The sequence below is a fragment of the Xyrauchen texanus genome, chromosome 40 (genome assembly GCF_025860055.1).
Source record: "Xyrauchen texanus isolate HMW12.3.18 chromosome 40, RBS_HiC_50CHRs, whole genome shotgun sequence".
Taxonomy (NCBI): domain Eukaryota; kingdom Metazoa; phylum Chordata; class Actinopteri; order Cypriniformes; family Catostomidae; genus Xyrauchen; species Xyrauchen texanus.
The window spans coordinates 5,499,851-5,516,963 of record NC_068315.1 but is presented as its reverse complement, the minus strand read 5'-3'; the positions used below and the strand labels follow the sequence as shown (position 1 = coordinate 5,516,963).

The 17,113-nt window shown below is 38.0% G+C and overlaps 1 protein-coding gene across 1 annotated transcript in view; it reads left to right on the top strand.

The window, feature by feature from the left end:
- The window catches only part of LOC127633249 (cadherin-10-like), an 83,018-nt gene extending 75,776 nt beyond the window's left edge, over positions 1–7,242 (top strand). The window contains exon 12 of the mRNA XM_052112200.1: positions 4,199–7,242. Within this exon, the coding sequence (XP_051968160.1) occupies positions 4,199–4,689 (491 nt within the window). The 3' untranslated portion in view covers positions 4,690–7,242. The remainder of the gene's footprint in view (positions 1–4,198) is intronic.
- The last annotated feature ends 9,871 nt before the right edge of the window (positions 7,243–17,113 follow it).

The window sequence follows — 17,113 nt, the reverse complement described above, 5'->3', positions numbered from 1 at the left end:
AAATTCGATAAAATGAGACCCATGTTCATGCTCTCTCTCTCTCTCTCTGTATACTTCTCTTTAAACATTCTTACTGTGCCCTCACTCCAGTCTATCGTGTTGAGTTGGCCATTACCCTTCCAAACCCCAGCATGTACACTTCAACAGGAAGTACCTGGTTTGCAGGGCCGGAGCAGGACATTTCCTCACCCAGCCTTCACTCTTCCACCAGCATTTCCCTTCTAGATCACATAATGAGCCCTGCACACACACCACAGGCCCCAAGGCTGTGCAGAACACAGCATGTTGCCCCCCACTGTGCCTTCTTCATAATTAACACCTGAGTGGGAGGCTGGGGCGAGCTCTCCGATTACCTGCTGGGAGGAGAGAGAAGCCACTGAACAGGAAAAACAAGCTGCAAACTACAGCACCTGTCCCCTTTTGCAAGGCCATAGTTCCCTCTTCTCACCTCTTCTAGTTCAAAGTAACAGAATGGATTGTGTGGCCTGGCCATAAAATCAAACAATTATTTTTATTTTTATTATGGAGCAGGTCACAATTATGCATTTGGCAGATGCTTTTATCCAAACTGATTTTAGTGAAGTCGAGATATATTGTATTTTTTTTTTCAGTATATGTTTCCTTGTAATTTAACTTACAACCATAGCATTGCTAGTGTCATGTTTTACCAGCTGAGTTGCAGGAACACATTATTACAATTTCATTAGCCATTATTAACATGTACCCCTCTGAGGTCCACTTATAATGGTAGTTAAGTTTTCTTATTTATTTATTTGTACCAGAACGGTCTATATTTTAGTTTTTCACAATTGTAATCCCCCCCTCCCCCAACCATTATGCCAGTTGCACACTGAACGAGAGGTCTCAGATTATTGTGCATCGCATCTATGCAGTGAACAGAGGTGGCAGTCCAAAACAGTGAATCTAATCACTGTGCAGACAAAAAGTTGCATACGTTGCATACAAGTTGCATAATGTTTTCATTAATGAACACAGTGGTAGTGATGAGTTTGCAGCTTGGTGTATGATAAAAACTAGGGATGCACTGATCCGATACCTGGATCCTTATCAGCTCTGATACTGACGTATTGAAGACATGTGTTAGCTTTGTGAATCGCAAAAGAGTGTGTTTAAGTAGAATTAAGGCAGTTCTGAAGGCGAAAGGGGGTCAAACACAGTATTAGTATGGTGTTCCTAATAATCCTTTAGGTGAGTGTATATATATATATAGTTAGAGGCTTGTGCTTCTTTACATATTCAAGATAACCCACAATTAGTTCCAGACAATGAGGTAAAGGTGTTCTAAACTGATTATGCCAAAAAAAAAAAAAAATCAACAACACGTATCAGATCGGGTATTCAGATATCGGATTCAGATTAGAAAAAGAGGTCTCAGTGCATCCCTAAAAAAAACTGAAAACAGCAGCTGAAACGTTTATTATGCAATTTCTCTATACATGTAGTCTAGGCTTTATTCAAGCTATAAAACCACAGAAAAATTGCCTTTACACAATGAATATTCTAGCATAGGCTGAAATCAATAATGTATATCATGACTTGGGGCGAATTTAATGTAATATAATGGAAAACGAAATGGGCCTTTGAAGTCATAGCTGGGCACTGCCGATGGACAAAGGATGGTGGCGGTGGTGTGTGTAAATTTATGAAAAACAGTGGTCTTGAATTTTTGGATGCTGCTGGTTGTCCATCAGAAGCATCTGGCTGATTGACCCCCTTTAGAATAAAACTTTCTTTTTTTTATTTGCTGTGCCTTTAAGAATGCCCCCTTTGCATCATGAACAATAAACAGTGCTGAGCAAACAATCTGTGATGAAATGTGCCAAATAAAATATTAAGATGGGACCGAAGTGATCAGGAGCCTTGTTACAAATAAACTTCAGCCGTTCATTTCAAAACTTGGGATACTTCATATACTGTCTACAGAGCTGTAGGTGCTACACAGCCAGAAATAGCACAATGTTTGACTTTCCCTTATTTTACACTTATAGTTACATCTTGTGATGTTTAGATATAATTGAGCATTTATCCTGCTTTCACCTTATTACATTTACATTTATGCATTTGGCAGACACTTTTATCCAAAGCGACTTACAGAGCCCTTATTACAGGGACAATCCCCCCAGAGCAACCTGGATTAAGTGCCTTGCTCAAGGACACAATGATGGTGGCTGTGGGGATCGAACCGTCAACCTTCTGCTGAACAGTTTAGTGCTTTAGCCCACTACGCCACCACCACTCCTATTACCTTATTACCACACCAGCCAAGTTTCTAATCACCAAATAGGCATCACTGATGTGTAAACATAGATGGTCTTAGATGTATGTTGATATACTTGTGGCATGTGAAGTCACAATTTTCAGAATGAGATGTTTTTGCAGCTCAATTTCAATAAATGTACTTTTTGAACTGGGGAGGAATTTCTGAGCTTTGGAAGTTACAGTATGTTTTCATATTACAATGAACACTTTAATCTCAAAAGATCAAGGGGGAATTTGATTCCTTGATTATGAACCCTTTAAACAGCAACTTCAGACAAAGTACATGTTAAAATTCAAGGGCAAGGAAACTTACTGTGGTGCTTCTGATACAGTCCATGACCTTTGGACACCTTCAAATTATTATTTGTGAGAGAAGAAAATACGAAAGCGAATATAAAAGACCCTTTTTTATTTTTCACAAAGTTTTAATTCTGCAAGGTGATCGCTCCAGGCAGTACTAAGTCTTTATCTGCATTAGAGTGTGCCTCTCTTCTGATGTATTCATGAGTATCTTAAGCACATGACACCTTTTGAAACACTCATCTGTATCTTTAGGTAAGCTCTCTGTAGTGCTGTGCAGTGCTCACTGGCGTCTTATCTCTGCTCTGCTTTAGCCATCCAAGAACAGCTTGTGATTCACCAGCAGTCTTTTCCTCTCGCTGCAGTGATTGAGATTATACACGCTTTCTCGATCTATTTCTCTGAGCAGTAACAAACTTGCACATCTAAAGTGTTTCCTTGCCTGTTTTTAGCACTATATGTACAATTGGCTTGATACGTCTCTAACTGTCTGGTTTGGTTCAGCGACCAAATCAGACAGAAGGAAACAACAATGGACAGCAAGGACTGCTGAGAGGACTGGTGCTCCTCTACCTACCCTCCAAGACCTGTATGTCTCCAGAGTGAAGACATGTGCAGGTAGAATCACTCTGGACCCCTCACACCCTGCCCACTCTTTCTTCAAACTGTTGCCTTCTGGCCGGCGCTACAGAGCACTGAGTGGCAGGACATCCAAGAACAGTTTTCACAATCAGGCCATTTACCACATGAACTACTAAACTGCCTCAGGACTCCCCTATAGTGCAATAATGTACAATACATATGTAAATTCACATATTTCATTCAATAACTGTACATACCTTGCACATACATTACCACATACACGTGTACATATGCCACTCTGTTATGTATCCTACTATTTGTATGTCTATTTATACTCTTAGCTTGTTTTTTTATATATATATATATATATATATATATATATATATATATATATATATATATATTTAAATAAAAAGTGGGTGCAACACTATTATAAGTTTAGGTAATATAAATGCCTACATAACTGGGTTATTATTCTAATCAGTTCACTTTTGAGTCAACTAAAGGAGTTCTGAGTTTGTGTTTTTAATAGAGAACAAGCATGAAGACCCTTAATGGGTTACTGTAACTATTGGTAGCAGAGCTTGGGCAAAACATGACATCATTTGGGGACAAAAGGCGCTGCTTAAGTTTGTAATTTCTTTCACACCCTATTAAAACGAGAGCTGCTGTTTTAATGTGATTGTATGCCTTATTTGTTCTTTTAGTATATTTTTCTAAGCAACAGCAATATGAAGTGTTTTCAAATCACAGTTCAAATCTCAAAACTCTTGGTTTTGTGGTCAAATTGCAGAATCCACATGCAAATTGTTATATTTTACGAATTACTGTACATATTAAGACAACATAGGACTGATGCAAACAATACCCCTGATGCAAAACCAGATTTGTTCTATATTTTCCTATACTGTAGTTATCAACAGTATCAGTTGTCTCGTTGACATTCAGAATGCATGACTATCACAGATCTTTGTTCCACATGATTTGTACCATGCTGATGATATTATTTTGTTCATCTCTATCTCTGTCTCCATAGTGATTGTGGTATTGTTTGCGGCCCTGCGGCGACAAAAGAAAAAGGAGCCTCTGATCATTTCGAAAGAAGACGTGAGGGATAACGTGGTGAGCTATAACGATGAGGGCGGTGGAGAGGAGGACACACAAGCATTTGACATCGGAACTCTTCGCAACCCCGAGGTCATCGATACCAACAAACTTCGCAGGGATATAATACCTGAAATGCTTTTTCCATTCCGTCGCTCGTCTCCTATCAAAGATAACACAGATGTGAGAGACTTCATCAACGGACGACTGCAAGAGAATGACTCGGATCCCACAGCACCCCCATATGACTCCTTGGCTACATATGCCTATGAAGGCAATGGCTCTTTGGCGGAGTCTCTGAGCTCTTTGGAATCAGCAGCCACCGAGGGTGACCAGGAGTTTGATTATCTGAGTCACTGGGGTCCACAGTTCAAAAAACTGGCAGATATGTACATAGGGCAGGAGTCCCATAGAGAGACTTAAAGAGGATTATGCCACACAGCACACTTAAATATACTGTACTGTATCTCAGAGCACTAAATTAATGTATACATGCTGAAGTCTCCACCCTTCAATCTCTGCTGTGTAATGCATATAGAATCAATTAAGACTTGAACATCATGCTCAACAACTGGGAGCTCTTCAAATAGACAGCGCAATGGGGCCCAAACACTTTTTTTCAGTATTTTCCCCATTCATTTTCTTCAAAAAAAAAATACAAAATACAAAAAGCTTAGAGTAATAAGAAATTAACTAAATCATCCAGCTCTGATATAAATCATAACATTTTATGTACTGTAAATCTGAAGAAAAAAAAAAAAGACAAAAGGTGATGAAAACATGATGAAAATGATGGCCCAATCTAAAATTATTGACTTATATTGAAAGAGTTTACATATGAAAAACTATATTTATTAATTTATTTATATACTCAAAAAAAAAATTATAAAAGAAGCCAAAAAATAATTAAATTGAGTTTATCGCACAATACTCAAATATTCACTGGGCATGTTTTGTTTTTTTTAAAACAAACAGATTTGTGGTATCTGTCTTCTCCTAAATGGATAATTCACCCCAAAAATGAAAATGTTGTCATCATTTACTCATGTTATTACAAACCTATGTTACTTTCTTTCTTACTTGGAACACAAAAGGAATTGTTAGGCAGAATGTTAGCCTCAGTCACAATCCACTTCCATTGTATTATAGGGGTCATGAATTGCTATTTTTTTCCAATAATTGTATAATCTACCCTGAGGTCCACTGATATTGTCAGCAAAGTTTTTGGCACCAAAAGTGTCAATAATAAGTGATCATTTTCCAACCTGTCTCTGGCCTTCTGACTGAAACGCTCAGTTTTGGCCAAAGTGTCTCCTTTAATCTTCAATCTTCAAATTGGCTAACATCGTGCAGCCCCTAAGATTCAGCCATATTTGAAACTCAATTGGATGAGAATAAACAAGCTCTCCACAACATTATACAACTAAATTTCAGGGTTTACACATAACGCACATCCAACACATTGCATCTGAATATATTAAAATATTCACTCAAGCACATCAGAATTTTTTTGCTCACAAATTTTCAGTCAAATCAAGTTTTTACACATTCTTCTTCAATAACAGTTCCTTTGCAACACTTGAATATATTATGACTGGTTCAATTCACAAGCAGTCCACGATGATATTCTCACATACACAGTCCATAGCATGGTAAAACATGATGAACACACATTGGTGCAATGAGGTGCAGATTGCCAGAAAAGCATTCAAATGGTCAAAAACGTCCAGCCAGTGCTTGTTTATATACTGTACACAATTAAAAACAGCACAGATGGGAGCAAGAACAGCAAGCAGAGGAGCTGAATGAAACTGAATTGCATCTCAGTTTCTGAATTGTAACTTGATACCGTGTCTTTTAAAAGCAGCACGATGAACATGAAATCTGTCAAAGATGTCTGTGTAATGCATGTGTCATATGCACAAAAAAAATTGTAAATAGTCCAGAAGGGTCCCCTTGGTGCTCAAAAATAGTTGGTCACATTAGGTCTATCTCTCTGCCTCTCTGTTTAAAATACGAACTGAACACCAGTGGGCGGGGCCAAGGGTGTGATGACACATATTGTGGGGTGTGTAAATACAACTGAGCAATGTCTTGTGATGTCATAAACACACAGTTTTCAAAACTAGAAGTTTCAAACAGGTGGGAACTATAAATGCTATTTTTAGACCAGGGAGAAAGTTTTGTGTTCTGAAATTTACAATCTAAATATTTAGGGAAATTTGATTTTCCATTTTCATGACCCCCTTAAAAAAATTCATGAAATATATATTTTTTTAAAGATTCAATAGAAGTAAATGGAGACTATGATGTTAACATTTTGTGCTCCATGGAAGAAAGAAAGTCTTGTGCATTATCATTAAAAATCTATTTCTCAATGGAGAAAATGAATGGGATTTTTACATCTGGAAACCTATTCTTGCGCTCTTCCCTGCTCTTTCCCTTTTTGTCTTCTTTAACTTTGTCTCCTTCTTCTGGTCTTTCTCGCTTTCTTTCTCCCGCAAAAGAATCATTAAAGATGCCTTTTAAGATTAGGGATTTGTTGTAATCAATGGTGTGGATAATGTGTTTTATAACCAAGGTGATAGTAGCTTTCTACACTATCGATGTTTATGGCAAAAAAAAAAAAAAAAAAAAAAAAAAAAAACAAGAAAATTGTGAGAAAAAAAAAAGCTTAGCTTTTATTGCAGATCAAGTCTAAAATAGGTACAGTATATGTATAATATGTTTTACAAGTATGATCATTATGTAAACTACTTGATATCTCTGTTTAAGAGGCAGTTTTCCTGTGGAAGGTTTATATAGGTTCTGTCAAACTGTGGATTCATTTCAGCACATAGAGTTAAACACTGTAAAATGACGTGTGTATTTGTAGAAAATAGGTCATTTTGTTCATGTTGTTTGAATGCTGTCACATTGTTTTATACAGTATTTATATTTTTATACTTATTTTGATAATAAAGTTTTTAAAATCTTTTCTCTTTTACATGTTCTTCATTTAAAGTGAGGTTAAACATTGTGGGTTAAACACTTAGATCAGTTTCTGCTCACTTTCTTGGCACTTAAAAAAAAAAATACCAAGTAGGATCTGAACATTTTTTAAATACTTTTTTTTTTTTTTTCAACAAATGACCAATGACGTTTGATGTTTTTAAAACTAGCTACTTTTCATACTTTGTTAGATAAAGCAACTTTATAATGGGACTACACAATAAAGGTGTATTTGAATATTTTTAACACCATTTAATATTGTTTATTATTCATTTGTACAGTAAAAATCCAATTGTTCATTGTTAGTCAATGAAAGTTCATAATTAATTAATGTAATGTTCAAAATGTATTAGAACATGTAATATATTAACATTAACCAAAATTAATAATGTTAATATATGTAGTTAACTATTGTTAACCATTAAATCTTATTGTAAAGTGTTATGGATATTAGGTTATCTTACACATTGAAGTTCACACTAAACAAAGGGATTTGTGCATCTAATATGTAAAAAATAAATAAATAAATATATATGACACCAAAGTATAGCCTATTCACGGAAATTGTCATGAAATAAATTAAATCATTATTTTTAGTGTGAGTTTTTGCCTTTAATTTTAAAATCATAGTTCCTCTCTCATACCCCAGCTCTATTCAACCAGTGTTAAAAAGTCTTAACCAGCAAATCTTAAAGAGAGGTTTTCATCACTACCCATCTCCAATTGTAGTTTTATAAAGGCATATTTTCACTGTACTGTATTGTGAATATAAGCATACTGTTTATTGGGAGCTTGACAGATTATGAAACACACCTTTATCAAAAATGCAGTTGTAGTCTTTGTTGGCTTTATCATCTAAACAAAGATTTCCTTTAACTAAGGCATTTTCCATTCAGGAAATGAACAAATTACATTGTTTATAAAAAATAAATAATGATTAAAAAAAGTAATTAAACATTCTGGTGTTGGTGTTCTGATATTAGTTTGTCCAAAGGCAGAGCCGCAGCATGTCTGTTCTCATTGGCATGTTAAGGCTTTTGGTTGGGGTCACAGCCATACTGAGATAGGGCATAATTGCCATTTTATTTCATTAACTCCAGTCCGCTATTACACGGATAAGGTTAACAGAGAAATAAGCATCTATTAGGACCGGTGCTGCCCTATTTTCCATCCTGACCTTGAATTGCTCAATAATAATAAGCTTTCCTTTGACAAGGTAACTACTATAGTCTTTTTCTTAATGCCACAGCATTTTCCATTTTCTGCTTTCCCTCAGAGGAACTGTAAAATTTGTAACCTTCGGTTTCATCGATAGGCAGCAGTTCCCAGTGTATATATAAATATTTGCTGAAAAGAAAAACATTAAAACAATAATATTTCTATTGGAATATGATGCAAAGCACTATTTGCTTTGTACTTTATACAAAGCACCATTGCACTAAGGTAACTTCATAACACACTTCATAACATAGTGGCAACTTCATAAAATAAATAAATGAATAACTAAAAACGAATTACTAGACAAAAGGAATGCTTCTCCACAGTCGCACATGATAAACTAATTGCGAAGATGAGGAGAACCTTAAACTGCTGAGAGAAGCAAAAGCAAAAATGAAGACATTTTGCTTGTGCCTGCAAATAAGACACAAGCAAAAGAGTCTTACATGTTGGTAAAACCTTTTATTTTTCCATGCTAAAACATTGTTCACAGTGTTCACCTCCCCCGATCCCCTACTGGTTCAACTACACTTTCTAAGCTCACTTCAAATACATGAGAAAATACTTAAAAAGGCAGAAAAGTTTGTTAAGAAAAACATTATTTTAATTTTAAGAAGCTCTTTAGACAAAAGTGATGTTCTATAAAGGACTGTAATATTATTCAAATGAAATACAATGTCTAGAGGCCAGCATACAATATTTTTGGAATCGACCCCATACAATGAAAGCATTGTAGTGCACAAATTTTGATCTCAGATCAACTCCAAATAATCTTGTTTATCAGGGTATTAAAATAAAATGCTTAATCTATATTAGTACTTTGCTCACATGACATATGATTTGGTTACAGTTTAAGGGAATATAGTTCACACAAATATGAAAATGTATTATAATTTATTGACCCACCAGTTGTTTTCTGTGAAACACAGAAAAAAATTAAAAACACAATTAAGAATTATTAAATTAGTCCAAATTACTTATGCACTCGTTTTAAATCTTCTGAAGCCTTTCAATAGCTTTGTGTGAGGAAAGTAGTTTTTCACTGAACATCTTCCTCTCTCATTCAATCTCAGCCTTATTCTCCAAAACTATCTCATTGTATTCACACATTCAGATACAAATATTTTGGAATCAATGGTGTCAAAGCTGATGGAAATGTTGTATTATTTTATTATTATTATTTTTCAATAATATAATAAATATTAGAATAGTATATTATAACATTATAAATAATAATATAAAAAAGAGCTTCAATGAAGGGGAAGATTATCAGTGAATAACAATGTATTTTTCTTTCTGTTTTCTAACAAAGCTATCATGTGTCTTCAGAAGACTTGGTAAAACACATACATGTCGGTACTTGGCAACACACGGGATGAAACCGGCTCAATCCGGAGGTTGTAAGACCTCACAAAAATGTTAGGAGTTGCCCAGCACGCTGCTCTACAAATGTCTGCTAAAGTGGTACCATTTGTCAGAGCCCAGGAGGCCGCTACACCCCTGGTAGAGTGGGTTTGCTGCCCCGCCGGGGGGCGGCACGTCCTGGCATGATATGCCATAGCGATGAATTCAATGACCCAGTGGGCGATCCTCTGTTTGGAGACTGAGGGGATCCTTTCCGCTGTCCACCAAAGCAGACAAAGATCTGCTCGGAGTTTCTAATGCTCTGCATACGATCCAAATAGATGCACAAAGCAGGCATCGGACACAGCAATGCCAAGGCTGGGTCTGCCTCTTCCTGGGGCAGCGCTTGCAGGTTCACCACCTGATCCCTGAATGGAGTTGTGGGAAACTTGGTCAAATAGCTTGGTTGGGGTAACAGGATCATGTGAGAGTAACCCGGACCAAACTCCAGGCACGATTCGCTGACAGAGAATGCATGCAGGTCCCCTACCCTCTTGATGGGGGTGAGCGCCATCAGGAGGGCAGTCTTCAAGGAGAGTTCATTTAACTCAGCTGACTCTAGTAGCTCAAATGGAGCTCCCCTTAGGCTCCGAAGGACCATGGAGCGGTCCCATGAGGGAACAAAGTGTGGTCTGGAGGGGGGTTAACCTCCCTGCGCCTCTCAGCAACCTGACGATCAAAGTGGTACTTCCCTAAATACTTACTGTACCTTCTGCTGCATCGTGATGTGCCGATATAGCGGCAACATACACCTTCAAGGTGAAGGGGGACAGATACCCCTCCAGCCTCTCCTGCAGAATGGAAAGCTCTGAACGGTATCTCCAAATAGGCCAACCTGGGAGATGGGGGCGTCAAGGAAACGAACCTTGTCAGCCTCCATCGACTCGACCAGGTTGAGCCAAAGGTGAGCCAAGAGACGCCCTGAGACGGGCCCGCAGTCTCATCCCAGAACTCGACCGGGGCACACGAGCGTTCAGGGGAATAGGAGGTCCATGGGGGGTTTTCCTGGTGGAGAAGCCTCTGACGAAAGAAAGCCGCAACTGCAACACTGCCATGGTAATGTTCTTGCAATGAGGACATGAACCATCCACGAAAGATGTCTCTGCTTGTGTAGCACCCAAACACGTGAGACTGTGATTGTGGCCATCAGAAGCGGAGAGATAACAACAGCAACCAGGAAAAATACACAAAAGAAAAGGCATCTTGAAAAAGACCGCTGTAATGCACTGTAAATCCAACAGCTTCACTGGAAATGAATGGATCGGCAGAGAAATTCAGCTCACTGAACACAACTGCTCGGCTCCGAAGAAAAAATCTGAATGAGTGGTTGCATTCCAGCTCCTTTTATACCCCTATATCTGGGGAACTGGCATGCAAATTCCACTAGACAATTCCCATTGGCCTTTTCTCAAAGATCAGAGGCGTCTGGGGCTCCATAGAGTGACCCCTAGTGCCACTACATGAAATCAACATCGAGTGATTGACAGAAGGGGAAAGTATGTTATTATGGAAAGTGTTTTTGAAAGTCTGTTCCAGTGTGGATGAGTGGCATAAATGTCACAAAATCAATGCATTTCTAAATGCAAAGGTTAGTGTAGATGTTATCATTTATCATTTTCATTGTTGCTTGCTTATTTTACAGTCGAGGCTAACACTAATGTTCCTCAAGTTTGGGCGACCCAGGAACCATGGAGTTACTAACATCACAGTCCTGCTGTGCCCATGAACAGGAACTAAACCTCACAACACTCCACAGAAACTTAAAGTCCCTGAAATTAGTGTTCTGCGAGTCACTCTGAATGAAATGTGCTTGCAAATGGCAATCAACCTTATTTTTTTTGGAGGGGGGGCATAACACACAAAAATTTGGCTCCATTGGTCACTGTTGTACCCTTAAATTAAAATATCCAAGGATGGAGAGCACAGATCTGCTGAGATTTTCCTTTGTGCAGGTGTGTAGCAGCATATTTTTACTGCTGTGAAACACTCCCTCACATACAGTATAGATTTAATTTTAAGGCAGAAGTGGGGGATAATATTCCTCCAATACTCATTGCACAACTCAATCCAAGCAGACAATGTAAATCTACCCTCACTCTACATACAATAATACATCAAAAGGGTGGATATCACTAAACGAGATCCATTTTTCATTTGATCAATAGCTCCTAACCGTCCATTTGTGCAGATATTTTCTTTGCAAAGCTGAAGTGCACCTCTTCAATTTCAGTTCAGAAGGGTTCTTCTATCTGTAGTTTCTTCACAAAAAAAATAAAAATAAAATCTCTCCTGCAGTCAGAGCTAAACATTAGCATTACAGAGAAATGCACAATATAGCCATTCTACACAAAGAGCCACTTATCCATTATCCTTATGACTTAATATATTCTCTCACATACAGTGGGGTCCAAAAGTCTGAGACCACATTGTAAATCTGGGATTCAAAATCTAATTTAAACCTAAAACCTAAAAGCAATTTGAAACACTGACTATGTTAACTACTTTGTACAATAGGTCAAATTTCCTTTTTTCGACTGAATCACACAAGATGCTCTTTGGAATGTTTTACAATCATGCTGGATGACATGGATCATCAGGTTTTGCATAAACTTATGACGTCCATGCAAGCTCGAGTGCACACTGTCATTAAAGCAAAAGGAGGACATATAATCTACTAAGAAATTCTGAAATTGTTTTTAATTTTGCAGTTCAGCTTATTATTTAAATATTTATACTGTTATATAATGTTTTTATAAAAAAATATTTTCAGACTTTTGAGCCCCACTTTATGTAAATAAATCATAAAATGCCTATTTTATATGCCTGAACATTAGGCTGTTTAATGTTTGACATGTTGCCCCACTATTAGGATAATGTCAACCTGTGTTTAAATAAGCTGTACCTTTATCCCTGGGCAAAAACGGTGGACATGTCCAATACCATTTTTATCAGCCTGGTTTCACAGAAACACATTATTATAACAACATTTTTGCAAAGTTTTATGCATCACGGCAGTTTCAACAACAATGTTTTGGTGCTAAAACATTGACTTTTGCTCACTTTTACACAAATCACGTATAAAACGTCAGATTATCAGTTTACAAATATGTACTTTTCACCCTATTCTTCACACGATACATTCTAATTACATTGAATGCTTTTACTATAGTGCATCATGACTTGTAATTCGATACATTTTAACATTGGCAATATTGTACATAACTGACCACATTTATGTTTGTTCGAGTGCAAATTGCATGGTAGCTCAACAGATAAAGTGTTGCACTTTGCGATGCCAAGGATCATGGTATAAACATATTAAAAAGAAGAAGAGCATAAGATTCGACACGTGAGCCAAAAGTGTCATATAAGCACCACAAAATGATGTGGTTGTTTCAGCACTTTTATTTTTCATTTCACATTTGCTGTTTACATACTGTAGTGGCATGGATGCAACATCATTCATAGTTGTCGGAGTATGATGCCATTGTAGAAATTCACTATTCATAGTCAGCCACGCATAACTTCATTCAAGAGTGTCCAAGAACAGGGGGAATATTGAGAATAAGTGAGTGGAATTTGGCTGGTCATGTGATCCTACCATGGCCGGCCTTATGAGGGGACCCTCTCATGCAAAATAAAACAGCTTTTATAAGGTTACTGATATGACTGGAGTCTTAGGCTGTGACTACATTAATCCAGATACATTTGGAAAAGGTGTTTTAAATTTTCGAAATGCTCTCTGTCCTCACTGCTGTTTTCAAGTTTTATTCAAAGTTGCTCATCCACACTGAAACATATGAACATGCTTAAATCCCCTTCCTGTGCATGCAAAAAAGTGCCGTTGCATGTACGCAATTGTCCTCGTGTTCCGTCATGTCTAGATTTGATTTTGTTCATGTTTTGTATTCATGTCTTTTATTTTGAAATTCTAGTTCCTGTTTCATGTCATCTGGTTCCCTTGTCATGTTATTTCATGTTTCTCTCCATGTTCATGTGTCTTGTTTTCATTGGTTTATTGTCTTATCAGTTCTATTTTGTCATTGGTTTAAGGTTATTAGTCTTGTTATCTTGTTTATTGTTCTGTCTGTTTATTGGTTTCCTTGTTGTTGTTTTACCCAATATCTGTGTATGTAAACCCTCATGTTTGCCATTGTCTCTTGTCATGCATTGTTAATGTAACCTTGTTTGTTAGTCAAGCCATAGCCATAGCCATAGCCATAGCCACAGCCACAGCCATAGCCATAGTCAAGTCTAGTCCATGTTCATGTTTGTTTCATGTGTGGATTTATGATTGTTTGGAAATCCCTTTGGTTAATAAACTGCACTTGGGTTCTCACTACGTCTTTGTCATTGTCAGCACCAGTGCATTGCTACATCTTTGAAGAAATGCAATGCGAATGTTGTACAAAGTAACATTTATTTTAACAATGCTTTCAAAATGAATATCAGGCACAATGGCGCTGCTATACCATGGGCTGCCATCTTGAATGTTTTTGTTGAATGGATTAAATGACTTTCACATGACAACAAATATGTCATAGTTTTCAGATATATATACATTTTCCAAGTCCACACCACAACTTGAATATGCCATTTTAAAATGTATCCACTTAGTGCGTTTTCAAACGTAAAACGGATTAGTGTGGACGTGGCCTTCATCTCATGTGAGTGTTCATGATTCTATACGTACCTGTATGTTTCAAAGTAACAATTAATTTCTTTAGGAGAAAACTTTTTAATGAGTGCACCTTTAAAAACCTCATCTGTTTGGGAGTAAATTGAACTCACTTTTAGCGCCATTCAGAGGACATCTCACCTCATAACAGCTGTGATACGTGTAAGGAACCATGTATTATAATTTTGCCACAATGTCGCCACAGTCACATAATTTCCATGAGATCAGTTTTTTTGTGTAGCCAAGACATTTAGGTATATGTCTGTACATAAAATTACTTAAAAAAATAAACCTAGCCTGAGAGGTTTTCACTGGGGAATAAAGTGTGACAACTTACCCCGCTCTCCCCTTTCTCCTTTATCATCTTTGCAATCTCTAAGTCATTAATGTATAACTGCTGAGCCTTATCTAACTATTAACCTTGCAGGACTTCTCTGAATTGGATGATCAGTACAGTTCTAGGCAAGAAGGCTTAAAAAACAATCATACTAATTGGGGACCATTTCATCAAATCACATGATGTCATTGTAATCTGAAAATGTTATATTGTAATTCAGGTATCAATGCAGCTGTAATCCACCAGCAATAAATTTATCAGTGTGAATGCTGTGAAATGATGAAGACATAGTTACAGAAGCAGCCATTTATCTGAAAAAAATACCAGAGCACGCCTGACCCTCGCACAACATTTGAATATGACCAATGAGTCACTGAAGGACTGTCACACCTGCAGGGTCAGTTGTTGCATGTGGCTGTGCGATGAACTGTGTTTTGCACTCATAAAGGGCACATGGTAGCCTGATACAACTATATCTATAAATTAAACCTGAGGTCAAGGTGAACCATGACCAGACAAGCTGTCACTTTAGATTACACCCGCTTGATGATCTAAAAGAGGTCTGAAAACATCGGTCAGTCTAGTGCCAGCAATGTGTCGTTAAAATCTGAAATGACCAAGCAAGATCCTTGCCTCCCGTCTAATGCCCTTATCTTTCAAAGAGAAAGAGGCTTTCTCTGCAGTGCTTCGAGGTAATGTGCTTATAATGGATGTTGGAGCACGACTCTCCGCTCACGTAGACCGCGTCTTTTTCTCACGAAACCCTAATCATCAAACAGTCTACTGCTTGAATCAGACCAGAGACCATTTGAACATAATGACAACAGGGAAAGTTGTGCTGTCATAAATTTTCTATCTAATTGAGATCATTTGTCTTCGATAACATTTCAAATGAGCCTTAATGATATTGAGCAGCAGACAGTGTCACATTAAAAGCTCCTAAAACACATGTGGAGCAGTCATTAATTCTACAATCAAAAGAGAAAAATGCTTGGCAGAATATTGCCATTAGGTCACTATAGCATGAATATGTCTGTCAAAGACTAGACATTTTGATTTCTCTGGATATTTGCCACCAACAGCGTGCAACTTGATGCAGAGCTTGACTTCTTGTTGTGGTGGAAACAGTTTAATCACAGCATTTAGAATAAGAAGGGGACTGGGCGTCAAACAGAGAGCTATTTGGAGAGACAAATGACCCATGGACTGCAATGAACTGTAGGAAACGCCTCTAGTCCGGAGCAACACTGCGTGGTTGCTGCAGCAACATGGTGGGAAAGATCATCATGTACATAAATCTCTACGACAGTAGAGAGTGATCCGAGAGAGCAGAAAGCTAGCTCTCTTTTATGTTTTTTTCTCAAGATACATTGTAAACGGGGGTTAAATTGGGCCATTCCATTCCATCGTTTTGGTACATTCGGTTCAAATACTAAAACAATATATATATATATATATATATATATATATATATATATATATATATATATATATATATATATATATATTGCCAATATTGTTTGTAATTTTCTTGCCAGTTTGGTCTCATTTTGTCTCTGTGACACAGTTAAAGGATGGGCAAGGAGGAGGCGAGAACTGGCTTGTCAATATAAATTATAATTTAATTAAACTCACAAAAACCAAAAAAGCACAAACATAATCACACATGACGGACATGCCCGTAATTCTCTCTCTCGAACCATCGTCACCGGCCGCCTTTATCCCTCGTGCGCCTCATCTGATGAGCGATATTCCAACCAGGCCCCGCCCCCGTCCGCTCCACACTCCTCCCGGCGTTATCTCAGGCCGGGGTGCCACCGGCATGACGTACATCCCCCCTATCCCTGGGGCGGGGTGTATCTTGTCCCGTGTGGTCATCCCCGCCTTCCTCGACCTGGGAGGAGACAGGAGGGGAAAAAACAACAACAACAAAAACAAAATAGGCAAGGGAAAAGGCCAACACGGTGCGAAAGGGAGAGAGAGAGTAGAGAGAGAAAAAGCTCACTCACCGGTTCTCTGATGTACCGTCGCGTGGTCCTCAAACACTCCTCCACACTCTCTGGCGGATGACAGCTGCTCCTCTCCTGGTGAATCGGAGTCAAATCTCTGACCCCCAGCGGACAGAATGCCCCTCCGCTTTTCTGGCGGCACCTGGGGACATTCCTCCGTCCCTGGCAGCGGCCCTACCGACCCAGGCGATCGGGGAGTTACTTCCCTCA